The 27,459-nt window shown below is 41.7% G+C and overlaps 3 protein-coding genes across 3 annotated transcripts; all 3 read right to left on the bottom strand.

Annotated features, from left to right (window-relative positions):
* Window positions 1-2,866: 2,866 nt before the first annotated feature.
* Window positions 2,867-3,796, bottom strand: LOC134406301 (olfactory receptor 5V1-like). The gene has a single exon (XM_063137656.1). The coding sequence runs from the start codon at window positions 3,794-3,796 to the stop codon at window positions 2,867-2,869; it is 930 nt and encodes a 309-aa protein (XP_062993726.1).
* Window positions 3,797-11,719: 7,923 nt separating this feature from the next.
* LOC134405309 (olfactory receptor 6N1-like) lies at window positions 11,720-12,664 on the bottom strand. The gene has a single exon (XM_063136551.1). It carries the CDS (start codon window positions 12,662-12,664, stop codon window positions 11,720-11,722), a length of 945 nt encoding a protein of 314 aa, XP_062992621.1.
* A 12,917-nt stretch (window positions 12,665-25,581) lies between these two features.
* On the bottom strand, window positions 25,582-26,538 carry LOC134405244 (olfactory receptor 6B1-like). The gene has a single exon (XM_063136471.1). The coding sequence runs from the start codon at window positions 26,536-26,538 to the stop codon at window positions 25,582-25,584; it is 957 nt and encodes a 318-aa protein (XP_062992541.1).
* Between the last annotated feature and the right edge of the window lie 921 nt (window positions 26,539-27,459).

Genomic DNA, 27,459 nt, shown 5'->3' with positions numbered 1-27,459 from the left:
ATTATTACTTTCATTTTCATTTTCTTAAATTTAAAATTTAACATGTCACACTCTTTTGAAGTAAAATATTTTTCACATCTATCTCTTGCTTACATTTTCATGCAAAATTTAAATCTGAAAAAAAATGTGTGTATGGGGAGGGATTCTGTGTGTTTCAAAGGCTTGCACAGTGAATTTTATAAGCTTTTTATCTGCTTCATCTCATGCCACTTTTGAAATGCAGCACATTACCAAATATTGAAATTAGGTCTGTTCCTTGCAGTTATTTATACAAAACAAAACAGGAAAAACTAAAAGATATAATCCAGTCAAAGCTGTACATTTAAAAATCCAATTTATTTCAATGGGAGAGATTTTAACGAAAGCTTTTTTCTCCCTTGAGATCAATAGGAAATTAGTAGCTTTGGGTAGATTGTAACATACTTAAAGCTCCATCAGGGCACTGTCCCCACCACCATTGCCATCACCCGGCAAGAGCACCAGCATCTTCATGCACAATCTGGCATCTTCTCACAAGAGCGCTGACATCCTTTTTTGCGATCCAGCGTCCACTTAGCATGTTGTGTGAAGCATTCCTAACCATGATGGCTACATATCCATGGTTTAAGCACACTTACTAACCATTTGCTGCGAAAGGGTTAGAGACCTAACCATGGCTTAACATGTTGTCTGAATGGGCCCATGGATTCTGATGCCTCTCTCTTCCCCTGCAAGAAAAGCACCCAGACCTGCAACCTCCTCTTATCTCAGGGAACAGCTGCAGCAGGGATAGGTGAATAAGGCTGAAACCTTAAGCAGATTTACTAGGGAGTAAGCCTCAGTGGACACAGTTGGACCTACATCTGAGTAAACAAACATTGGATTGTAGTGTAGGTGTTATGTGTTCACTCCTAAGATGATACTATTCTGCTTCTGCATTAATCACTCTCTCTCTCTCTCTCTCTCTCTCTCTCTTTTTTAGAACTGCACATTTAAATTCTTACTTCACATTTCTAGGTGAATGTAATCTGAAAGTACCCCCTTTTAAAATGTATTTTGATATGTTTTATTGAGATGAGATCAGCATTGCAACATTTGGGAAGTGTGAAAAACGTGGAGATCCATTCATTAGTCCAGGAAGCACATATCTGAATGGACAAAGATCAATGTCTTCAAGGATCCATTCACTTAATTCTGCATTGGCATGAGGGGAAGACGAAAGAGTTGTCAACAAGTGACCAAACATATCAATGTTAGATTGACTGGTATTCTACCAACAGATAGAAGAAGTGCATTCACAATTCTTGGTAGGGATGTCAGGGAAACCCACAATGTAATCAAATGAGTTCAGATTCGATGAATCCAACCCCTGTACTCAGCAGCAGACTGGCTTTTCCCAAGCTGCACAGATTCCACAGACTTGCACATGATGACGATTTACTTTACAGATTTTACACATATTTAATCAAAGAAAAATATGTAAACATTTTTTTTTTAAAAAAAAACCTCCAGCTAAAAATGTGTAGTTTCCCCACAGCATAAAATATGAAAATTCACATTTGAGGACAAGATTGCACATTTGGGAGGATCTGCATGTTTTCCCAACTGCAAATCTGCTCAGATGTGAATTTGCACTAATGTGAATTTGCACAAATTCCAGAAATTATGGGGTGGGGGCAAGTCTGTCAATGAGTAGAAGATGGAATAAAATCTTATTTGGATTATTGGCCTTTGAATCTTATTTGGATTATTTGCCCTAAGGCTGCACATGGTTCAGTTTTACAGATACTTCCATCATGAAATAAAGAACAACCAAAGAACTTACAATGGACAAACAGTTACATTGGCCACAGCTAGACCTAAGGTTTATCCTGACATCATCCAGGGTTCGCCCCTGCCTGAGCAATGGATCCCCTGTGTGTCACCTAGATGAACAGGTTTGACCCCTGGATGATCCAGGGATAAACCTTAGGTCTAGCTATGGCCATTGTCTCTCTTTAGGGTAGATCTTGGAGATGGGTGGGGTTTACTAAAATCCACCAGGGCTTACTAAATGCATCTGAAGGATAAGATGATCTGCCTATATACACTTTTTGGCAAGTAATAAGATGAACTTCTGATCACTTAAATATTCTTAGTCCTGTTGGATTGTACAGGCAGTGGAAACCAGCTAGATTAATGATCTGTGAATGAAACTGTCAAATCTCCACTGGTTGTTTTTTAAATGAGAAAACAGACAGTTCAGCATTACAGAAATCTGTTGGGGTGGGGAGGAGTGAAATTGCTTAAGTGCAAAGGAAAGAGCAGACCTAAGTTCAAATCACTACTTAGGCCTCACTTATATGCATTCCCATTCAGTTTAACCTAACACATAGACTTGCTGTGAAGATGAAATGAGATAATCCTTTGCATCCGCAAGAAGATTAGGGTGGTATATAAAGGGTTATCTCATTTCATCTTCACAGCAAGGTGGCAATTGGACACTTTTCAGTTTGTTTTCATATCATACACATATTTAAGGTGACATTGCACTTCAGTAATTTATTGTAGTGCACAGTCTTGGTTATTTCCCAAGTCACAACCCCCCCCTCCATTTTTGCTTTTGTTTTTGCATTATTATTACTTTCCTTATGTTTATGGACATATTAATAAAATTACTCATACTAAACATTTTTTAAAAGAAAAACCCCAATTTGTATACAAATCTAGGTGAAGGAAGCACACTTATAACACACACACACACACACACACACACACACACACACACACACTTAGCTCCAGGTTTAAATTAAGAGTACTGATGTAGCATGGGGCATTCTGCAGAATACTATTAGCATTTTCCATGTAAGATATGAGGATGGCATTTAATTCTGAATTGGTGATTACCCTAGTCTCTGTGTAGACTGACAAACTTCTTGAATGCCTCCTTTACTTCATTGTTCCTAAGACTGTAGATAATGGGGTTGAGAACAGGTGTGATCACAGTGTACAATACAGCTACAATTTTGTCCATGTCTAGATACATGGAAGGAGGTCTAACATAGGTGTAAATCACTGAGCTGTAGAAAAGTGTCACCACCATCACATGGGAGGAACAGGTGGAGAAAGCCTTCTTCTTCCCTTCTGCTGAGCGGATCTTTAGGATGGAGGAGACAATGTAGACATAGGAGACTAGAGTCAGTAGGAAGCAGCCAAAGCCCAAGAAGAGGTCGGTCGCCAGCATCAGGTATTGATTGAAGGTTGTGTCAGTGCAAGAGAGCTGAAGCAGTGGTGGTAGCTCACAGAAGAAGTGCTTGATTGCACTGGGTCCACAGAAGGACAAGCGAAGGAGGGAGAGAACGTGAACATTTGCAAGTAGGATGCCAAGCACCCATGTCCCAAGCACCAAGTAACTGCAGACTTTCCAGTTCATGATGACAGTGTAGCGCAAAGGGTGACAGATGGCTATGTAGCGATCGAAAGCCATTACAGCCAGCAGTAGCAGCTCGGCGGCCAAGAAAATGACAAAGAAGTAAGCCTGCGTTAAGTAGCCTTGGAAGGAGATGGTGTTTTTCTCATCCATTAAATTCCTCAACAGCTGGGGAACAATGGTATTGACACAGCAAACATCCAGGAGGGAGAGGTTGACCAAGAAGAAGTACATGGGGGTGTGAAGTGTGGGATAGAGCCTGATCAGCGTGATTATAGAAATGTTACCCACCAGGGCTGCAGCATATGCTGATACAAAGGCCACAAATAGGGTAAGCTGTGTTCGAGAAAAGTTAGAAAAGCCCAGCAGGATAAACTCTGTCACTGAGGTTTGGTTATTCCCTTCCATTGATGCAGATTGTCGTCTTGATAATGAGAGAATAAATTCTAATTGAGAAGGTGTGATGTTTGTCGTATGGAAAATCAGCTTCTGAGGTAGTGAAGGAAGACTTCTCCATTAAAGTACTGCAAAAAAGGAGGATAGTTAAACTGTTTTATTTACAGTGCATTCCTAACCATGTCTAGAATGTCCCTGTAGATTCCCAGCTAGTGTGGATATAGGATTGCAGCATTAGATATCATCAACATCTGGAAGATGTGTGTGTGGGGAGGGGGAGTGATTGGTTCATATGCTTCACAGTCTAGGACTATCAGTCCCATATTGCGAGTGGAGACGGAAGCATAGAGTAAAGACACACAGACACCAGAGCTTGGGTTAAACTAGGGCTTCTTTATTCAACAATTAGGTAGATTCAACCCTCCCTGGATCTGCATGTGAAAGTGCAGGAATTAATGTCCTTATCTCAGGCCACTTGCCTGGCATTATGGGAAGCTCTGGCAGGTGCTTCAGGTGCTTTTCTTCTGTTTTGTTCTTGTGTTTCTTAGTTTTTGTTTTTCAGGTAGGGAAGCAGCACTAAACAGGGGTAAGTCAAGGAGGCAGGAGTAGAGCTAATCAACCATGATCACCAACACCTAACAGAGGTACTTTCTGCTTCTTTTATTCACTCCCTTAGAAGGAGAAAACCCATAACAGAATACGGAGAGATTGCTATGGGCAAGTTTATCTCCTTCACCTGCTGCCCTATTAGCCAGAAGGGTGCATTGCATTTGGATGGACCATGAATGCTGAATCCTCCCAATTCCTCACAAATCCTAAGCTGTAAATTCAGGTGTAATCAACAAAAGCTCATGTCTGAACAACTAAAACAGTTATTTTAAATGGTGAAACTCTCCCCTTATTCATGAAGGAGAAAGCCCTATTAAACTCAGCAAGACTTAAATAAATAGTAGACACACAAAATTTGGTAAGTGTGGCCCAAAACAGCAGGAAACCTATACACACACACACACACACACACACACACACACACACAACTACCTCTAGGAAAATCAGCTTGCTTCATTACTTTGAAATGGTATACAGCAACTGTACACAGCAACTGTCATCCAATAATAATAATAATAATAATAATAATAATAATAATAATAATAATAATAATAATATAGCACTTCTAATATACCTGCACAGTTTTTCTGCACGTATTTGCCTGATATTTGGCAGGCTTTATCCCCTTCGAAGGTTCTGCTATCTCTGCAAATTTTATCTAATTATGTAAGAAAAAGTAATAGCCATTTGTTGATTGTAAGCCTATGCGGCAGGGCCTTGCTATTTACTGTTTTACTCTGTACAGCACCATGTGCATTGATGGTGCTATATAAATAAATAATAATAATAATAATAATAATAATAATAATAATAATTGATATCCCAGTAATAGTCAGTAAGGAGTCACAAAACTACAGATTTCCCAAGGCAGAGATTCATATTTGGGCACAAGTGAATTGGATGGCCTCTGAAGTAGACTGAGCCAAGTTAGCCATACTTTATACAAGGGAAAATGAGTCACAGATAATGGGGAAGGAGAGATCCTTTGAAACGAAATGCATGTATTTAAATGTAGAAATTGATCACAGGGTAAATGCGAGAAAAAATTAAAATCGATAAAGGTTACTGAGTGGCTTGGCAAATGAACAGATCTACCTGGAAACCACAAACTTGCTCATTGTTTTGTAGGCAATAGCCTCCTCAGGCCACTTCATGTGCATGTAGCTAGTTTTAAGTATTATGCAACAGTGGTTTCTCTTTGCTCCAGGCAGTCTTCCAGCTTTGCATTGATGATCATGTTTCATGATTTGCCTTCTATCCCCTTCAGATATTGAAAAGTAAATATCAAGAAACTGTCTGCATCGTTTGTATTAGTTCACTTTTCTTCTTACCTGAGTTGCAGTTATGATTTCCAGTTGATTATCATGCCAGTGTTGCTTATGATACACTTCCACTGCAGTGCCACCCATACTCTTAGTTGCAAGCCTTAATTATTTTCACATATTCCAAGTAAGTGCTTTCAACATTACTGCCATAAGAAGAAATTAATTTCAGCACACCAGTCCTGATATGAAAGAGCAGAAGTCTCTTAATACTGGGGATATTGTATCTCCTGAAATGCTATTCTTAAAGGTGAGGCTGAATACATCAGTGGGAGGAAGGAAATGCAAGCATAATTATTCTAAGTGTGCTTACTAATTCTGTAGTCATGACATACCTTCCAACATTTTTTCTTAAAATAAAAACAGGAGCACTTCTGTCATCTTGTAACTTCTCTAATGTCACATCAAGAATCACTGGCAAGGTGTCCCTTCTAACCACTATTTTATATTAATGGTTTACTCCCTAGTGAATTTCTGAATCCTATTCTTACCAAACCAGGGTACACCACAGCTGAATTAACACACAAGAGAGGGGAATGGAACACATAGGTGATTAATCTTAGTGCATTTACTAATTCACATCCCTGTCAACACGTTGCAGATGAAAATATGGGCTGGCTTGTAGTTACTTCAGAACCTGGGGTCACCCCAAGAAGTTGTATGGTGGGAGATTCCAGACAAATAAAAGGAAGTAGTTCTTCATACAGTGCATAGTAAAACTATGGAATTTGCCACCATACGATGGGGTAATGGCCACCAACTTCAATGGCTGTAGAAAGGGTGTAGACAAATTCCTGGAGGAGAAGGCTATCAATGGCTACTGGGTCCTGGTGGCTATGCACTACCTCCCGTATCAGAGGCAATAAGCCTATGTACACCAATTGCTGGGGGACATGGACAGGAGGGTGCTTTTGCCCTCTCTGTTCTGTATTATTTTAGGTTTGAAATCTGATGAACGTTTAGCAAAGACTGAAAAAAAGTGTGGTCCACCGTGCCATTTCTGACAGCTTTCCACATCCGCCTGCATCAGACAAACTGCTATGGTGATGCTTGATGTTCCTAATGGTAATCCCTTCCTTATCTCCAGGTTCATATCAGAGATCAGAGGGAAGGAAGGGATTTCCTTCCTAGTGCTAGCAATAAAAGAAAGAAAGAAAGAAAGATTCCTTTATCTCTGATTTCTGAGGAAAGAAATGTATCTCTTGGTAGCTTTAGCTCATGTGTTTGTTTGTGTGTACATTTGTATTTATTTATTTATTTATTTATCATACTTATACCCCGCTCCTCAGCCAAAAAAGGCTCTCGGAGCGGCTTACACTTAGCAAAAAAGACAGTCCCTGCCCTCAGGTTTACAATCTAATAAAGACATGACACACAAGGAAAAGGAGTCAAGGAGGGAGGGAGGGAGGAGAGAGAAGAGAGAGAGAGAGAGAGAGAGAGAGAGAGAGAGAGAGAGAGAGAGAGTCCAGCAGGAGCAGGCCCCGATGTTACTTCTGCCTGCTCCTGTCCCCTCGGTCCTTCTTCTTCCCCACAGGGCCAAGATGGCAGTTTGCCCTGTGGGGGGGGGGAAGAGTCCAGCAGGAGCAGACCCCGATGTTACTTCTGCCTGCTCCTGTCCCCTCGGTCCTTCTTCTTCCCCACAGGGCCAAGATGGCAGTTTGCCCTGTGGGGGGGGGGAAGAGTCCAGCAGGAGCAGGCCCCGATGTTACTTCTGCCTGCTCCTGTCCCCTCGGTCCTTCTTCTACATGCACAAACATGTATGTGTGCATGTTTGTGCATATGTACATGTGTGTAAGCGCATGAACACACATGTGTGGGTATGCACACATACATGCATGAGTGGCTCCCTGCTCCCCAGGTGCTGCCCAACATGTCTCTTGGGGCCAAAAAGTTGTTAAACCCTGATGCAAGGCAAGCAGCAGACAACTAGTAGCAGTACAGCTAGGGTAGATTTGTTAAAATATATCACTGATCAAGTCCTGTAGTTCATCAATTCCAGTGCATTTGGCTTTTGTCTCGACAAAGGTGAAGTGCATGTTACTGATGCACATAAACATACGTAACCTAACACAAATTTGGGATTATACAATCTCCTTCAGGTGATTCATGTTTCGAAGGGAATTTCTGTAGGTCACAACTTCCATTTAATGACATGTGAAGAAGGAAGCCAAAAGAGGGAGAAATTAATTCATCCATGCACCGAAATCCCACAGGATTAATGAGATCCAAATTTCACCAAATGGAACGAAATAAAAAATCAAGTCTGGTTGGGTGTCTCAATCATTGACAACAGCTTTCTCATTGCTCTGTCAGATAATATAAATTGCACCCACACCCAGAATAAAGAGGCCTCAGGCTGGATGTGGGATAAATAGAGCCACTGCTCGATTAACCATAAGAAAGGAAATCTGCAATAGATTTCCGGTCTTTAGGGAAAACTGCTGATTTCAGCAAGAAATGCCTGAAAACTTCTCCTTAGGTGAGGATAACCGTGATCCTGCACGGAGTCACAAACCGTGCACTGATTGCATCCATGCCATCTGGCCACACTTTTTCTAGAGTGGTGGGGAGGCTCCCCTGAGTCACAACTCCCCCAGCCCCAGAATATTAGATATGTGAGCCAGACAAGGCCCGAAGAGGTTCTCCTCTCTGTCTTTGGGTCTCAAAGCTATGAGTGGTTGGTATAGATAACTCCCTTTCACCTTTGTGCCTATGGTCATTAACAAGTGTAGAGGGTCAAATAACCATTGGTCTCTATGTAGACCTCAATAAATATAATAAAATTTCTGAATTAGTATTAGTTCTTGCAGGGCTCTATGCAAAATAAGAAATCTGACATCAGATCAGTATGACAATGTTCAAAAATCAAAGGGAGAACATTTCAGTCTCCCAAGACACTTTTTCTAATGGCCTGGAGTGTGCTGTTCTACAACACTGACATTTCCAAAGGAGACTCCAGCATGAAATTGCTGAATTTGAAATGAGAAATTAAGCACAGGCACTAACGATTTATTTAGGTTGCAATCCTCTACTCACTTACTTGGGAGTAAGTACCAGTGAACTCAATGGGGCTTACTTTTGAATAGACACAATAAGGATTGCTTCCACTGCCGCTGATGCATAAGACAGGAAGTAGACCGTGCGGCCTAATTCAGGTCTTATGCATCAGCGGCAGTGGAAGCCGCCAGACGAAAGGGCAGCAACAGAGGAGCAGGTAAGTGGGGAATGGGAGGGGGGGTTACCTGTTCTGCCGCCACTGCCTTTGTGTTTGGCAGCTTCCACTGCCGCTGACACATAAGACAGGAAGTACTTCCTGTCTTATGTGTCGGTGGCCGTGGCAGCCGCTGTATGCAAAGACGGTGGCGGCAGAACAGGTAACCCCCCCTCCAGTGGGTGGTGGAGCAGTTAAGGGGGAGGGGGGCTTTCCTGCTCTGCCGCCACCACCGATCCATAAATGGGAAGTAGGCCATGCGGCCTACTTCCAGACTTATGCGTCGGTGGCAGTGGCAGCTGCCAGACGCAAAGATGGTGGTGGCAGTAGAGCTGTTAAGTGGGGAATGGAGGAGGGGGCTTACCTGCTCCATCACCATCACCTTTGTGTCCGGCGGCTTCCACTGCCACCGATGCATAAGATGGGAAGTAGGCATGGCCTACTTCCGGTCTTATGCATTGGTGGCAGTTGAAACTGCTAGACGCAAAGATGGCAGTGGTGGTGGATGGTGGAGCAGGTAAGTGGGGGGGGGGCTTACCTGGTGCCTCCACCATCCATGGTGGCAGACAGTGGAGGCACCAGGTAAGTGGGGACAGTTTTCTGGGTGCTAGCTGCCCAGAAAACTTTGCGTAGCCTCAGAGGGCCTGTATTTCCCTCAGCTTTGGCACTGAGGCAGGTCAGGAACCCCCGAGGCAGCCCTGAGGGGGATTGGGGCTGCTTCGGGAGCTCTGGATCAGCCTCCAAGGTGGATCCAAAGTGGATTGCCTATGGCTGCACAGCCCTAGGCAAAACTGTCCCAGACTTACCACTGGAGGAAGGAAATTCTAGATTCCAGAATCTGCTGCAGAGTTTCAGTAGAGAAGATAGGATACATTCCGGGTCCTGCCAAAACTTTTCACAGCATAAACAAGCCATCCTGCTCATTCCTGCTCATGATGTCTAACAACAACCGAGGTTATTTTTATTCTTCTTGTGTAATAGGGAATGTCAGAGTTGGAACCCCAACGAAATGCAGAGTAGCAACAAAAAGCAGAACCAAGGCACACAATGCATTGTCTGTCATTGCTTCTTTGTCACATCAGAAGCTACCCTAATTCAAATGGAATACAAGAGAAAGGAAGGGAGACGTGTGGCTGGTTCACACAAGTGTGTATATCACTTGGTCACTCATCACTCAGAGTAAAACGTGTAAGCTGCCTCCACTGAAATGTATTGTGCTTTGTTTGTGGTAATAAAAAGCTCTGTGCTGTATGATCTCTGATGTCTCTTTCACGCATGCATGTCATGACTCTGTGTGTGTGTGTGTGTGTGTGTGTGTGTGTGTGTGTGTGTGAGATAGAGAGAGAGAGAGAGAGAGAGAGAGAGAGAGAGAGAGAGAGAGAGAGAGAGGCCCCATTCAAAAGGCACCTTAAATCACAGCTTTAACCACAGTGAATAAGATTTTTTGTCTTATTCACCATGATTATAGCTGTGGTCTAAGGTGTCTTCTGAACAGGGCCACTAAGAGATAGAAGGAGTTTCAGCCTATCTGTACAAGGAAAAAGCAGCCTGTCATCTCATGCACTCACCCCGCCTCCCCACATCAGCTACTCCTAGATCACGTGTTGGATACCCCTGCAATTAATTAATTGAGTAGATAAGTAAATAAATAATAGAACCCACCAGCTTTCCGATGTATTTCCATTTAAAAGTTCACACAAAATTAATCTCGATATCCATGTGCATTTTTCCTAATATGCCACAGTTGTCTACAATTTTGCTTAATATATACATTTTAAAAGACGTTTCTCCTATTATAATGCATGTTTGTGTGTTTTCACTAATATATGCATTTTTGTATGCACTTTTCCCTAATATTTGTTGTACCTCTTTTTAATAAATAAATTGAAAGACAGCATCACAACTTTCTGAAAAAAGTTAATACCAATGGATAACTGCATTTCAATTTGTGCACTGATTTGGGAAGGGCAAATTAGGTAGTTTATGCTGGAATGTGAACCAGAGAAATTTCTTTCCTTAAGTGACACATAAAAAGAAGAAGAAACGAACGCATTATTATGGTGCATAAACAATTTCTAAGTCCCATTAGCAACCCTATGCATGTCTACTCAGATGTAACTCCACTGAGTACAGTGAGCACACTCCTAGGAAACAGTGTATAAGATTTCAACCTATTGCTTCATAGAATCATAGAATAGCAGAGTTGGAAGGGGCCTACAAGGCCATCAAAACCAACCCCCTGCTCAATGCAGGAATCCACCCTAAAGCATCCCTGACAGATGCCTCTTGAATGCCTCTAGTGTGGGAGAGCCCACAACCTCTCTAGGTAACTGATTCCATTGTCATACTGCTCTAACAGTCAGGAAGTTTTTCCTGATGTCCAGCTGGAATCTGGCTTCCTTTAACTTGAGCCCGTTATTCCATGTCCTGCACCCTGGGAGGATCGAGAAGAGATCCTGGCCCTCCTCTGTGTGACAACCTTTTAAGTATTTGAAGAGTGCTATCATGTCTCCCCTCAATCTTCTCTTCTCCAGGCTAAACATGCCCAGTTCTTTCAATTTCTCTTCATAGGGCTTTGTTTCCAGACCCCTGATCATCCTGGTTGCCCTCCTCTGGGATTTATTACACAATAAATTTGCTACCAAGTTTTCTTATTTTTGCTGCTAGAATATTTCTGTTTTTGAAGCCTTGGGGCAGCTGGTGGAAATGCAAATGGTAAATATAATTCACGTTTATTTTCCTACATATAATAAATGTTGTTACTCCTTTAGAGCCGAAGGTTCCTTCCTGTGATCACTTGGACATTGGTCCTTTCCTGTGAAGCAGCACCTTCTTCATGGCTTGCTTAATGTCATTGTTTCTCAGGCTGTAGATGATGGGATTGAGGACAGGTGTTATCACAGAGTAGAACACAGAGACCACCTTGTTGAAGTCAAAAGCACGGATGGTCTTAGTGCGGATGTACATAAAGATGGTGGTGCCAAAGAATATGATGACAATGGTGAGATGTACAGCACATGTGGAGAATGCCTTCTTCCGCCCCTCAGAAGTAGGGATGTGTAGTATGGTGCTAATTATGAAGACATAGGTGACAATGGTGAAGGAGAAAGAGGTTAGTAACACAAGTGACCCCACAATGAAATTGATTATTTCAACCTCGAAGATGTTCTTGCAGGAGAGCTTCAACATGGGTGGAGCATCACAGAAAAAGTGGTTGATAACGTTGGAACCACAGAAAGGCAGCCGGAAAAGGAAGGCTGAGGGCAACACTGGTGCCAGGAAGCCACCCAACCAGGAGCCAAAGGCCAGCCAACCACACATGCGTTTGTTCATCAGAGTGGTGTAGTGTAGTGGGTTGCAAATGGCCAGGAATCGGTCATAGGCCATTGATGCCAGCAAGAAACATTCAGCTGAACCAAGGAAGTAGAAGATATAGAGTTGAGTAAAACAGCCAGGGATGGATATTGTTCTGCTGTCAGTAGCTATGTTGACCAGCATTTTAGGCACAGTAACAGTGGTGAAACCAATATCCAAAGAAGACAGGTTGCCAATGAAGAAATACATAGGAGTATGAAGGCGATAGTCCAATCGAATCACCAGGATGATGACAATATTCTCAACAAACATAAGCAAGTACATCAGAAGGAAGAGAGAGAAAAGTAGCAGCTCTACTTCACGTATATTTGGGAAACCAAGGATTATGAATTCAGTTACCAATGTCCAGTTATCTGCCTTCATTTTCCTGCCTCTCAGTTAGACCTTCTGATTCGGAGACTTAAGAAATTGGCAAAGGAGGAAGAGAGGAAAATATGGTAATGAGAACATCAGTGTTTGAAAATATGTTAAACCTTCTTCAAGGTAACAACTTTGGAGAAATTGGGTTTGGGGCATAGATTCTAAGGGCCAAACTAGATGGTATTTAAACATTTGACAACATTTGCTATGGGGCCCTCCAATGCTATGGGGCCCATGGTGCTAGTAGTCTTCAACCTGTTCATACTGAGATCCACCTCTGATTCCAAACCTCCAATATAGGACCCAGTTTTACACACACACACATACACACACACACACAGCCACCCTGCAGAAACACACACATACCAAGTCTCTCTTTAAACACATGCTAAACCACAGTGGTTAAGCATTTTAAGAAAACTATTATGGCTTAGCATGTCACGTGAACCATTCCTTACCACGGTGGCTACATAACCATGATTTAAACAAACTTTCTAACCATTTGCTGCAAAAGGCCCAAACTTGTTCCCCACGCAAACCCCATTTACACAGGCAGACACACAGCTAGCCACCCCACAAAAACACACACACACCACCAGCATCAACCCCTCACAGAAGAAATGCCTGCACTGTCCTTCCCAACTTCATGCTCCTTCCCCCCTTGGACCTTCATGCTTCCATTCCCACCACATTTATACTTCCATCCCCACTTCAGCTTCCCCTGACCTACCTCATTCAGGCATTCCAAATTGTGTGGAGAGACCCCATGAAAACTGAAGGCTCTTCTCTTCATAAAGTCATCCTGCACATGCAGAGGGCACCAAAATGGATGACGGAGAGGTCAGGGCTAGCACACACCCTCCTCACTTCTTTACTGCTGTCGGTTTCTGAAAAACTGAATAGGACTCTTGACAGACCTTCCTCTCTCTCATCTGGCAATGGAGGACACATGATGGGGACGCAGAAGAGAGGGGAAGCAAGTGCCAAACATTCATTTACTTACAATCAAGATCTGGGAAGACTGGGAGGCATGGGGGTGAGGTAAGTCAAAGATGGGGAGAAGTGGGTCACCACCCCCTTTGCCCATAATGTTTGGCCATCTGTGGATGTATATGAGGGAATAGAGATTTGGGTTTGACGTCAAGTAAAGTATCATTAGATGTTGTTTTGTTGCAACCCACCAGTAATGGCCACCTGCAACCCACCACTGGGTTTTGACCCAGGCCACAGCTAGACCTAAGGTTTATTCTGGGATCATCCAGGGTTCGCCCCTGTCTGAGCACTGGATCCCCTGTGTGTCACCTAGATGAACAGGTTTGACCTCTTGATGATCCAGGGATAAACCTTAGGTCTAGCTATGGCCCCAGTCGCTGAAGACTAGAAGGTTAACTCTTTCCCCCTATATCATTTCTCTCTACAAAGCTTACCTGAGAGACAACTGGAATCTGTGCAAATAGTAACTTACTTTCTATAGTTCTCTAGCTTCATAGTTCTAACCCTCTTCATGGAGTAGCTTTTCTTTTTAAAGTAAAACCATCCACATATAAGCATACATTTAATTATTGTCTACTTTGATCCTATAACCACAATGAGCAATTTATACTCTTTTTATGTATTAACATATTTGTGAACCACCAATGAATTTGAGATCTTGAAGATTATTATTATTATTATTATTATTATTATTATTATTATTATTATTATTATGTTAGTTAGTTAGTTAGTTAGTTAGTTATATAGCACCAACAATGTACTTGGTGCTGTACAGAATGTCTTACAAAGCACAATGAAACAGTGCAAATTTAAACCTATAGTATGTGTGTGTATATATATATATATATATATATATATATATATATATATACCCGCTGAAACACAAAGCTTCCAAAGTGCTTTGAGGAAAGAACTCAGGCCAGCGTGGACTGTCAAGAAAAGATAAAAGAAGAAGGCTCAATATTCAGATGTTACAGCTGCATGATTTTCTCCCCCTACCCTCAACCTGCCTTTTCATTCAGGATTTGAGATAGGCATCCTCAAAGATATTCCTCAAATAGCAGTCCATGGATCTTCAGACCTTTGGATCCTAACACAAAGCAAACAGACAATTTACAAATAAGACTAAAAAGGGAGACTTTTGGAAAAGGAATCAGCTGCTGTCCTTATCTAAATTTGATGTATTCATGGAGGAACAGTGAACATGTCTTGATTTTCTTTCAATGAGTTGCACATTCTTAACCAGGATCCATAAACTCATTTGAATACCAGGCTCCATCTATAGCCATGTGGCATGAACTGAAATGGTACCTCCATTGCAAATGAAAATGACTTCAGAGCTATCATGATTTGTGGCTGGGGCTGAAGGCTTTTTCACAGTACCCCCATTGGTTTCTGCCATTACTCCACAACCCAAATTCTAAATATCTCCAGCTCTGAAATACCTGTGTTTAAAAAAGGGGAACTTGAAGTTCTATGATCAAATTTTTTATCATGGGACAACACCTGAAGAAAGCACTTAGTTTAGCAAGTATTACCATCAGGATTTTAGATTACTCTAAATTACTCTAAATTTTATTCTCCCAGTATTTTAACACTTAATTTTAACTTAAATTTAAATTTTACTGTTTTAACTATGTATTTTAATTTTATATCAATTTTGCTGCATGGTTTTTATTCTGGTTGTGCTTTTTATATTGTATTGTGTATTTGTGCTTTTAACCTGTTGATTGTCTTACTATGATTTTAATTTTTGTGAACCGCCCAGAGAGCTTCGGCTATTGGGCGGTATAGAAATGTAATAAATAAATAAATAAATAAATAAATAAATAAATTACCTTTTGATGAAAATTATTGATACAAGGATCTGTAAATTATGGCTGGAAAACCAGGAGAGGATGGAGATTTCTTAATTCACAAATGCTAAATAATGACATCTGTTTTGTGAAATCTGAAGATCTACATCATGAAAGTTTACATTAATGAATTCAGGATTGCTTGTGAAGAAATTTCTGATGATCTTTTCCTGAGAATAAAGATAAAGTTTCTTCCCAACATGAGATAGGTTTCTTAAAGAAGTGATAAAATATGGACTGAAGAACAGCATATGCTGGTATATCCTGCCTCTTCCCAGAGTTATTTATTAAGAATAGCTTTAGATATTTCAGATTGTTATGAACCTCTTTCCATTAATTTCTGGTTCAAGGTTATTAAGCCTCTAGGGATAGTTACAGGTTTCATCATTTAGCAATTCCCTCCTACCTTGTTTATCTGTTGATGATCACCTGATCATTAAGTATAAGTTACTTCTGGAAGAAATATAGCAATGCAATAACTTAGAGGGCTGTAGCCAATGGAAATGTGGTTTACAGTATACGGCAGCATAATGTACAGGGAATTATTTATAAGGAATTGCTAGCACAGGCAGGGGAATGACAAATTAGAGAAAAGTGTATGATCTAGCAAAACTTAATTGATTTCAATGGAATATAGATTATCCCATCGAGCAGATGCTTAACTATTTTGCTTAAATCAATGAAGTGCTTAACATGGCTGAATGTGCACCCTGAGTGTTAAAATGGACCAATTGCCTGTGTCCAACATCATGCAAAGAGCTGGGGAGATGCATCCACTAGCCTCCATAGGCCCACTTTGTACCGTCCAGAAGCCAGCAAATCACAATTAAGCACTCTGAAGAAAGGTTTCCTGAATGATTCAAGGCAGTAACACTACAGACAGAAGAAAGAAAAAGATGATGCAAAGTGTGATATTAGATCAGCAAGTGATCTAGAAAAGGTCATAATAGTTCTGCTGGTGCAAACCAAATGGATTGTGATACATCTGTTTGAAGACAACATTTTAGACCATTGTCATGATTATCTTTTCCACAAAATGAGGGATCCAACCATGGCTGGCTACAGAGTTCATCAGAGTTGAACAATTGCTCTAGCCATGGCCTTAGCTAGACCTACAGTAACTGAAAGTCTGGGGGAGAGAAGGGGAGACCTCGCATTGTGAATAACACGAGATCTCACCCCCATTTACATGTAAGGTGCGACTACCTCAGAAGTAGAGGCATTGCGCCTGCCATTTTTTATAAAGAGACAGGTGCGCACGAGTGCTCGAGTAACGCCAGGTAGGTATTTAAAAAAATCTTTCCCCGCTCCCCACACCCTTACCCCAATGGGAGCAGCTCTCATGAGGAGCACTGTGCCGCATGCGTGGAGCCAGGTAAACCCACAGAAATGGGCCACACACTCTGCGGTCTTGGGCTCAACCCGAGACCGTGGAGAACGCGGGGCCAAAGGGTAGGGCTGTATCCCGGGGCAAGGGAGGGATGATCCCTCCCTGATCCTGGGATCCCCTTTGCATCATGTGGATGCACAGGGTTGATCCCGGGATCCCCTTTGCATCATGGGTAACACCCTGGGATATAGCCTGGTCTAGCTAAGGCCCATGAAGACAAAATAGAACACACTGAGGAGATCTGAAAAAGTTAGACAAAACTAGGGCTGTGCAGGTACCCGCAATCTGCTCTGGATCCTGATCAGACCCTCCTGGATTGGGTCCGAACTGCTTCAGATCAATCCAGACCTGATCTGAACCAATCCGGATCCGGATCTCCGGATTTCCCCCCATAGACTTACATTGGAAAGGTAAAATGCCTATAACTTTTTTTTGTTTTCAAGATAGAAACATGAAAATGAGCACCACGGTAGCTTCTGAATATATCCTTAGTCATGGCTACTTTGAAGGAAATGGGATCATCTCCTGATTTGGGGGGAATTTTTAAATATTCCCCATTTACATAAATGCATTCATCTCCAACATTTTTAAAGTTAAAGACATGTAACAAGGCACCATGATAGTGTCCACATAGGACCTTATGCAAGCCAACTTTGAAGCAAATCAGATCATGCCCTGATTTTTAACGATGTTTTAAAATCGAACCTGAACACAATATCCTCAGAAATAAAATGTGTATTCAAAGGAGCGAAAGTACACCTCAGGACAACATTAGCATTTCAAAGGGAACATAGTGTACTGTGTTCCCTTTGAAGTGCTAATGTTGTCCTAAGATGTACTTTCGATTAGCTACTTATTTACTTAATTTGCACAAATCACAGCCACAGTTTGTGCAAATTACATGAATTGTGGCTGAAATCTACATAAACTGAATTTCAGGAATTTCAGGAAAAGACCCAAGACTTGGCCCACAAATGTGAGCTGAGTCAAGTGCTCTCCAGGAGTCCATTGAGCACCCCAAATGCCAGATTCCAAAGTATTATTATTATTATTATTATTATTTATTTATATAGCACCATCAATGTACATGGTGCTGTACAGAGTAAAACAGTAAATAGCAAGACCCTGCCGCATAGGCTTACAATCTAATAAAATCATAGTAAAACAATAAGGAGGGGAAGAGAATGCAAACAGGTACAGGGTAGGGTAAGCAGGCACTTGGTAGGGAAAAACTAACAGTAGAAAGTAACAGTAGAAGTAATGGTCATCCCTAGATTTACAGCAACACATTTCAACTAGGTAGTTTCATTTCCACCAAAATAATATTCAACATCAAAAGTTGAGACCTGGGTGCACTAAAAAGTCTACATGCAAGCCATTCCCAACTATGAATCAATCTTGTTTAAACCTATCATCCTGTTGGTAAGTGAAAGGATGTGAAATGATGCAATTATGTGAATGAATGTACTTTATTTCTTTTACCAAGTAGAGCACTTGCCATGCTAAGAATGAGTAGCAGCAATCCATGCATATGAGACACAAGTAAACAGGTGCACTCAATTCTGCAGACACTTATTCCAGTGTCTGCAGAAGGGCCAGGTTTATCTCCTCTCTATATCCCAGTTTGCAGCCCATTTCCTCTTGTTCCATAAATTTGATGGAAGTCTGAACATTCCATATTGCCCCCTTCATTGTCACAGACCCTGAGTCTCATGAATTGATCATTGAAATTGAACTTGGAAGCTCCATTTGTAGGTGGAGAGATGATCATGATGATCATGATATTATAAATAGGCCTGTGCTCCGCTCCTATTAGAAGCGCAGAAGCAGGAGCGAATTGGCCTGCTCCGCCTTGCCCAGAGGTGGAGTAGAAGCGGACCGTGGACCCCTAGAAGCAAGGCGAAGAGAAGCGACCATTTTTCGGAGCTCCTCTTTCAGGCGGACCGCTCCGATCGCCATCTTGAAACATTTCGCCCATAGATAACTGGGTTGTTTTTGAAGCTATCGTTCTGAAAATTCTTGTGCTTAGACAGTCATGGATGGGGGTCATTTTGAGACTACTCTCACCTCTCTGCGTCGTGCGCAGCCGTGTGCTATATTTTTTTAAAAATCGGGTCAACAAACACGGACAACGCGGGTCAAACGGCGGTTTTCGCCCATAGGATTGCATTGCAGAAAAGAATCGGGGATAACTGGGTTGATTTTTAAGCTATCGTTCTGAAAATTCTTGTGCTTAGACAGTCGTGGATGGGGGTCATTTTGAGACTACTCTCACCTCTCTGCGTGGTGCGGGTCGCGCGCTAGAATTTTTTTAAAAGTAGGGTAAAGGCGGGAAAAATATTACCTTTTCGATTGCTGAGGGGCAGAGTCAACTCCCAGTCATGATCACATGATCCCAAAGTTGGAGGAGGGGATAGGCAAAACAGGTAACTTGGGATTCTGGGAAACTTCTCTTTCTTAGTCTGAACGGACTTTTCCCAGTGTTTTTTAAAACAGTAGCCCCACCAAATGCACAAACACAACCTGTGAAATCATATACTAAGCCAATAATAAGAGATAGAAACACAGCACTGCTACCCACCCTAACTTTGGGGAACAACTGAAAAGATGTGTTGCAAGGGGATGAGCTCCCCTAGGGCATCTCATTGTGGACGGGCCCCCACTCTCTCCTGTACTTGGAAGGCCATCAGAGCCTTCCAAAGAGAGTAACCCGGTGGAGCAATGCCTATCATGAGTTGAAGTGAGCGGTCGACTTCTCTTAGTGGTGGAGCGATGCCTATCATGAGTTGAAGTGACAGTTCCACTTCTTAGAGGTGGAGCAATGGCTTTCATGAGTTGAACGGACAGCCTTGCTTCTTAAAAGACTGGTCACTACTAGGACCAGTCAAATTGGCAGCTGCTTCCCCCTCCCCCGGGCACGTCCCCCTGTTACTGGTAAAAGACAGATATAACCTTTTTAAAAAAGTTCTTCTTTTCGTTTATTCAGCAACACTGCTGCTTTTAATTCCACCCCTCCTTCATTTATTTATTTATTTATTTATTCCATTTTATATGCATTACTGGCTTATCCTTGGCTCACTTCCTTATGCCCCCAGAAATGTCTGCTGCCTGCCTGCCTGCCTTCCCTCTCTCCTCCCCTGCCCACCTTGCAGGAATGTTGTGTGTGTCTGGCTTTGACTCAGGGGGGAGAAGTCCTTCCTGTGCTCACTTGGAGTTTTGGAAGTTTCAAATCCATTTTTCAAGTGTGGAAGAAGATTCATACTCCCCAATTCATGGCATGTTGGGATTTCCTTTGAAATGGCCCCATTGAGAGGTCTGCAGGTTTAAGCCCCGCCAAAAAACAGGGGATGATGGGACTGCCTTGAGTCTCAGCATGCGGCGTATGTATCCCTGGATAAGCTGTCATGGTGGTGAGTTTGAGGGGGTTTTTTAACGTGCAATTTGACGGAGCTATTGGAAAGCGGTGTGAATGGGTGTTGGATTTTCATAAATTCCCCAAAAATCAGGGGATGATGGGACTGCCTTGAGTCTCAGCATGCGTATGTATCCCTGGATAAGCTTTCATGGTGGCGAGTTTGAGGTTTCTAACATGCAAATTGATGGAGCTATCGAAAGGGGTCTGAATGGGGTGCCTGATTTTCAAAAATTCCCCAAAAATCAGGGGATGGTGGGATTGCCTTGAACCTTGGTGTCCATGTGGACACATGGATAAGCTGTCATGGTGCTGAGTTTGAGGTTTCTAACATGCAAATTGACGGAGCTATCGAAAGGGGTGTGACTTAGGGTTATGGGTGGTGCATTAGAGGTTAGAGCCCCGCCAAAAATCAGGGGATGATGGGACTGCCTTGAGTCTGGGCGTCCATGTGGACACATGGATAAGCTGTCATGGTGGCAAGTTTGAGGTTTCTAACGTGCAAATTGACGGAGCTATCCCAAGGGGTCTGAATGGGGTGCCCGATTTTCATAAATTCCCCAAAAATCAGGGGATGATGGGATTGCCTTGAAACTTGGCATGCGTGTGTATTTGTCATGGTGCCAAATGTGAGATTTTTAACTTGAACCAAAAAAAAGTTGTTTACTTTTTTAGCTTTCAATGCAACCCTATGGGGGGGGAAAACAGAGCTCCGATCCGGATCCGGAGCTCCGAGCGGAACGGAGCGGAAATGGGCGGAGCGGGGGCGGGGCGAAGTGGCCCCATCCGAAAATCGCAGATCTGGAAGTGAAGCGGAGCGGGGGGTCCATGCACACCCCTAATTATAAATAGTCTACCCACTATCAATCTTCTGATTATTGCCAACGAAACTTTGCTTTTTGGCACCTTAAACAGAACTTTCTGACAATAAAGTAATGAGGCTATTTTTTCATAATCTTTCATATTTTTCTTCTTTTTTTGCACATTGGTTGCAAACCTTATGGTTTGTTGTTCAGAGTGGTTAACAAGGTATCCTGAAGATAATGTCCTGGATTCAGACAGCACATTACAGTTCAAGCAACACATGGTTCAACAACAATCCACACTCAGGCTTTAGTTAGACCAGCGGTTATCCCGGACTGATACCCGGAATCGCCCCTGTGCATCCAGTTAACACACAGGGGATCCCGGGCTTAGAGAGGGATCATCCCTCCTTGGCCCCGGGTTAAAGCCCTACACTTTGGGCCTGGTTTTTCCCGCAGTCTCGGGATAAGCCCGAGACTGTGAGCGTGTGGCCCGTTTCCACGGCTTTCCCCAGCTCCGCGTGATTATTCACGCAGAGCTCAGCGCTTCTCAGGAGCACTGCGCCCATCATGGCTAGGGTGGGGGGAGCAGGGAAATCATTTTCTTTTCTAAAAAAATAAAACCTTACCTTTTTGCTCCAGCACAACCAGCCCTTTAAGAAAATTAAAAAATGGCGGGTGCAACGCCTCTCCTCTTGAGCTTGTCATGCCTTGTGTGTAAATGAGGGTGAGATCTTGCATTATTCGCAATGCGAGGTCTCCCTTCCTCTCCCCTGGATTTTCAGGTAGGTCTAGCAAAGGCCTCAGTGGTTGAGTATGGGTTAGTGTGTTGTGTGAACAGTCCCATTCAGTGTACCCCTCATTCCTTTCTCACTAATATTCTCACAGATGTGTGATGTGTGCATTCTCTCTCTCTCTCTCTCTCTCTCTCTCTCTCTCTCTCACACACACACACACACACACACACACACACACACACACACACACTTTTGTTATCTTCTAAGCTGGGTCATATCACTGAATATCTCTGTTCTTGTTTTTGTGAATATGTCCTTAACAATTTAGTTTTATTTTAACAATTTATTAATGGAAATTTCATGTTAGCAGCACATTCTCCTAAAGGGATATATTAGCAACACATTAATAATTGTTGAATAGGGAAAGAATTGTGATGTTTCATAGATTCACCAGGGTCTTGTTAATCCAACTTGACAATTCTTGGCCCATGGGTATTCTGTGGATAAGGCTTTGTCTATTCTTTTTTATTACTCTAACTTTGACAATTGATACTCCCTGTACTTATTATTTTAGAGAGATGCACCCACCTGATATGGACTCTGTATATGTAATCAAAGCCTGTAATTGAATTATATTGAAAATCACAACTGTCCTTTTTTGAACTATTTGAACTCCTCTCTTGAGGCTTGAGAATATTTTGGCCATTTTTGTGTTGTTCTAACTTCGTGTGCAAAGAAAAGCACTGGGACCTGGGATTATTTAGATATTATGTTAGCAGCATGGGCTTAATTGTCCAATGACTAGAGCAAGCCATACAAATCAATACATTAGATCATCATTAAAGCTGCAAAGGAAAATTATCATACCTCTCTATACTTAATATTTTTATATATGCAACTACCTTTGCTAAATAAATAAATAAATACTTCTTGGTCAGTTTATTTATTTAGACCAATTATATTCCTTTGTTGCTGCTTTAACCCATACTATTACATGAAATAGCTTACAAAAAATAGCAACAGTGACAGGCTCATCAAATAATAAATCATATTAAAAAACAATGACATCACCATCAACAACAGTAAAAATAAGAAGAATAAACGGTTAAATTTAAAAAAAATGATGAAAACATAGGTCATCATATACTAAAATCATAGCTCGTTATATCCCAAATGCCTTTTGGAGGAAAACAACCACAATTCAATAACACCACTTGTGTGAAAGTGTGAAATATCATGACTGAATCACAGTAAATTTCAGAAATGCCCTGAATGGTGACATTGGCAGGTAATTCTAAACAATTTTGAAGACTAGTAGGAAATGTCTAAGACTAGCCAAGGGCCTCTGACTAATGGGTATATGTTATTGTCATTTCCATCATTTGTCAGTAAATGCTGACACTTAGAAAAACATGTTGGCAAATCTCTAAAAATAATGTTTGACATAAATACTTTTGACATTTTTATTTGTATTTTTAGACAGAAAAAAGTCTACGAGTTGGTTGACATTTTCAGTCTAAACATGCATGGGATTGTACCCTTAATTTGCTCATTTATTTATATTGTTATGAGTGTACATGGCACTACAAGCACTAACATAGACACACCCATAAAGTAACATAAGCTCACAAAAGGCTCTGTTGCAAAGAGAAAGCTTCAGAAAGCTTTTCTACATTATGTTTGGAGAAAAAAAGCAGTCTCTGTGGGAGGAAATCTCCTTCCGAAACACTTTGAGCCCAACAAAAGTTTTTTTCTAGGCACCTATTTTCTCCCTATTTTGGTGGAATAATATTGACCTACATGTAAAGTATACTGAGATAATCAATGTGAAGTGCTTGGAACACTTGAAATATGCTACATAGATGATGGATGATGAGTGACACTTTTTGAGTGATGTATCACCTGGTGCCCACCCAGCCCAACACCTTGGGAGGGAAGTCGACTGTTGCGAGAGGAGAGGAGCTGAATAAAGCACCCCTCATGGCACGACACGTGTGCCACATGAAGCAGGGCGGGGCTGCACCTATAAAGGCAGCCCAGGCCAAGGCATCGGCCTCTTTCAGACTTTGGCTCCCACCCTCCCTTCTTCTAGTATGGGATTAGCCAGTCACTTCCTTTGGAGTGGGGGTGCTAAATAGGAATTTTTCCATCTACAAATACTGGATGGTTTTTGTTAACTTCATTCTGGAAGTCTTATGTGGAAGGGTGAATAAATAGGTTAATTTGTTGCAGGGATGTGCGGGATTTGGCTATGTTAGATAGGGACAGTGAGCACTCTGGCACCTTTTGGTGATTGGCATAGCCAGAGGACCTGCTCCTAGGGGGTTATGCGACTCCTGTGTCAGGATATGATATGCCTTTGGAGACCCTCCTGCTTCACCTACTTGCTGCCTTATGGCAGTGGGTGGAGGTGGCGTAGGGCCGTCTCCCCACACTTACAAAATGTCACATAAGTAAGGAACTGGCTTTCCCAACTCCTTGCTTTGGAGAGTGGTTCACCCATAATTCCAGGCAAGTGGCCTAAGATAAGGACATTAATTTCCCACACTTTCACATGCAAATCCAGGGAGGGATGAAGCTACCTAATTGATAAATAAAGAGACCCTAGTTTAACCCAAGCTCTGGTGTCTGTGTGTCTTTATTCTATGCTTCCTTCTCCACTCACAACTGTAATTCATTTCATTTCATTTCTTTATTTACAGTCAACAGACCAATATAAAACAAGAAGATACACTGTTATATAAAACAATACAAAGTGGGGATAAGGAAATAAGTGGGAGTGTTACAAAACCCCTAAAGGTACTAGATTGTTATTTTATTGTTTTTGAGAAGGGAACAGAATCAGGTTATTAAGGCCTAGCATAGTGGAAAAAGGGGGATGTATAGGTAATAAAATTGCTAATCTGTGGATTTAAGCATAATCAGACATCCACAAGAGATCTGGTGCAGATGGCCAAACTCAGGAATTGGCCACCTGCTCAGTGGTAGATTTACTGGAGCCCTGAAGTAAACTAATCAGAAGTGACTCGGGAGAGTGTCCCAGGAAACGTTGCATAATAGGACATAATAGGTCTTTCCTTGCCTGTTGGTAAAAATTGCAATGGAAGAGCACATGTAGAATGGATTCCACCTCGATGTTATTACATGGGCAGTATCTGTTTTTGGTTGGAATTTTCTTATATCTGCCTTCCAGCAGCTTGGAGGGGAGGACGTTAAATCTTGCTAGGGTGAATGCCTTCCTGTATTTGGGAATGGTGAACCAATCCAGGTATGGCATTCCATCTTTGCAAGAAGGGACTGGGAGACCCAATGCTTGAGGGGAACATGGCTCCAAGCAGTTCCCCAGAGCTCCTGCTGGTCTGTATCCAGTAGTCTCTGTTTGGTGATCTGTTTAATGCTGTCCAAGTCTAGAGACAGCAGGAAAAAGGGGGATAGCCCTATTGAGGTTACTTTTTGCATTGATTTCCATCAGTACCACCATGGTATTGTTTATTACAATGATTATTTGTATCATTTCTATACCTCTGAATACAATAGAATCTCTCAGTTGTGCACATCTTGTGTCAGTAACTAATATTCATTTGCAGAGCATTAAACAAAATGAATAGATGTGTATTATTAAGATTTATTGGTAGCAACATGATGATCTGAGATCTAAATCACAATATCATTGAGTATGGGGAAGATACTTTACCTCGTCAGTCACCATGGATTACCCAGTCTCCAATGTTATCTAACTGGGCATTTCCTGGCAACATTTCTCCTCAATGCCTCCTTCACTTCTTTATTTCTCAGGCAGTAGATGAGGGGATTGAGAGCTGGAGTGACTACAGCATAGAAGACAGATACAATTTTGTTGAGGTTAAAGGGGTGAATTTTTCTAGGCCGGGCATACATGAAGACTGTTGTTGAGAAGAAGATTATGACTACAGTGAGATGTGAAGCACAGGTTGAGAAGGCTTTTTTCTTGCCTTGGGCTGTGGGGATATGAAAAATGGAATTGATAATGAATAGGTAGGACAAGATTGTGACAGAGAGTGGGACCAGGAGAATGACCAAGGCCAAGATGAAATCTACAAGCTCAGCTGCTGACATGTCAGTGCAAGAGAGGTTGAGTACTGGGGAGATATCACAGAAAAAATGATTAATGATTCCAGGTCCACAAAATCTCAGTCTGGAGATGAAGGTGACTTTGACAAAGGAGATGGAGAAGCCACATAACCAGGAGAGAACACCTAGCTGGAAGCATAATTTATGGGTCATGATAAGTGGATAGTGAAGTGGGTTGCATATGGCTACATATCGATCATATGCCATGACAGCTAGGAGGACACATTCAGTACACATAAGGGAGATGAAGAAGTAGAGCTGTGCCATGCAATTCTGGAAGGAAATGGCTTTGTTCTCTGACCAGAAGTCCACCAGCAATTTTGGAATTGTGACACTAATATACCAGATTTCCAAGAAGGACAAATTTCCCAAGAAAAAATACATGGGCTTGTGAAGTTTCTGGTTTCCTTTTACTACTGAGATAATTATGAGATTCTCCAAGACAGTTAGTATGTAGGTTAGGAAGAAAGTCACAAAAAGAAAGTACTGGATCTCTAGCCCAGTGGGAAATCCCAGAAGGATGAACTCAGAGATGACAGTTTGGTTTTCCATCTCCAAAATAGACCTTATTTGCATATACCAATGATGGAATCCTAAACCTATGGAATGCAATGAAAAATCATGAAATATGTAAAATTTACAGAATAAATAATAATAATAATAATAATAATAATAATAATAATAATGACTAAGCTTGGATCAAACTCATTGTTTTATAGATGAAAAGACAATTGAAATGATAGTTTAAAATCATCATCTAAGGCTTAAAACTACCTTGATCAGGATCTTAAGACCTCTTAAGCATTTTCCAAGTTTTTCCTTGTTTTAAATATCAGTTTAAATAGGGACGCCCATGTCACACCAGCACCTGTTTTAGAAATTACCCTTCATTTTCAGAATATTCATAAATCACCCTCTCCTTGCAACACACTCACATGAGTACACACCACAACACACAACATATATAGATGGAAACAAGACAGCATCTGCTTAGGGTGACCATATGAAAAGCAGGAGTATCTTAAACACTTGTATTGAAAGGGGAATTTCAGCAGGTGGCATTTGTATGCATGCAGCACCTGCCGAAATTCCCTCTTCGTCACAACAGTAAAAGCTGCAGGAGCTATACTAGAGTGACCAGATACAAAAGAGGGCAGGGCTTCTGCAGCTTTAACTGTTGAGATGAAGAGGGAATCCAACCAGGTGCTGTGTGCATATAAATGACATCCGTTGACATTCCCCTTTCAATACAACTGAAAAATACAAGAACCCTGTCCTCCTTTTCATATGGTCACCCTGCATCTGCCAGACTAATTCCTAACATTAGTGTGCTGCTAGGCCCACTTTTAAGATCCACATCTTTGAGTATATAATGTCCTAAATGTATGTTTATACACATGCAGCTGTTCTCCTATTGCGTATATGCATGTGAACAGCCCATTCAAAAACATTTGATGTACAGCATCCATGTTCTCTTGTCTGGGAATCACAGGTCTA

The sequence above is a fragment of the Elgaria multicarinata genome, chromosome 11 (genome assembly GCF_023053635.1).
Source record: "Elgaria multicarinata webbii isolate HBS135686 ecotype San Diego chromosome 11, rElgMul1.1.pri, whole genome shotgun sequence".
Taxonomy (NCBI): Eukaryota; Metazoa; Chordata; class Lepidosauria; order Squamata; family Anguidae; genus Elgaria; species Elgaria multicarinata.
The sequence above is the reverse complement of the archived record's forward strand: the minus strand, read 5'-3'. Positions and strand labels throughout refer to the sequence as shown.

What these genes read in the sequence shown, in the direction of transcription:
- LOC134406301 (XM_063137656.1), bottom strand. Translation starts at nt 3,796, where the DNA reads ATGGAAGGGAATAACCAAACCTCAGTGACAGAGTTTATCCTGCTGGGC.
- LOC134405244 (XM_063136471.1), bottom strand. Translation starts at nt 26,538, where the DNA reads ATGCAAATAAGGTCTATTTTGGAGATGGAAAACCAAACTGTCATCTCT.
- LOC134405309 (XM_063136551.1), bottom strand. Translation starts at nt 12,664, where the DNA reads ATGAAGGCAGATAACTGGACATTGGTAACTGAATTCATAATCCTTGGT.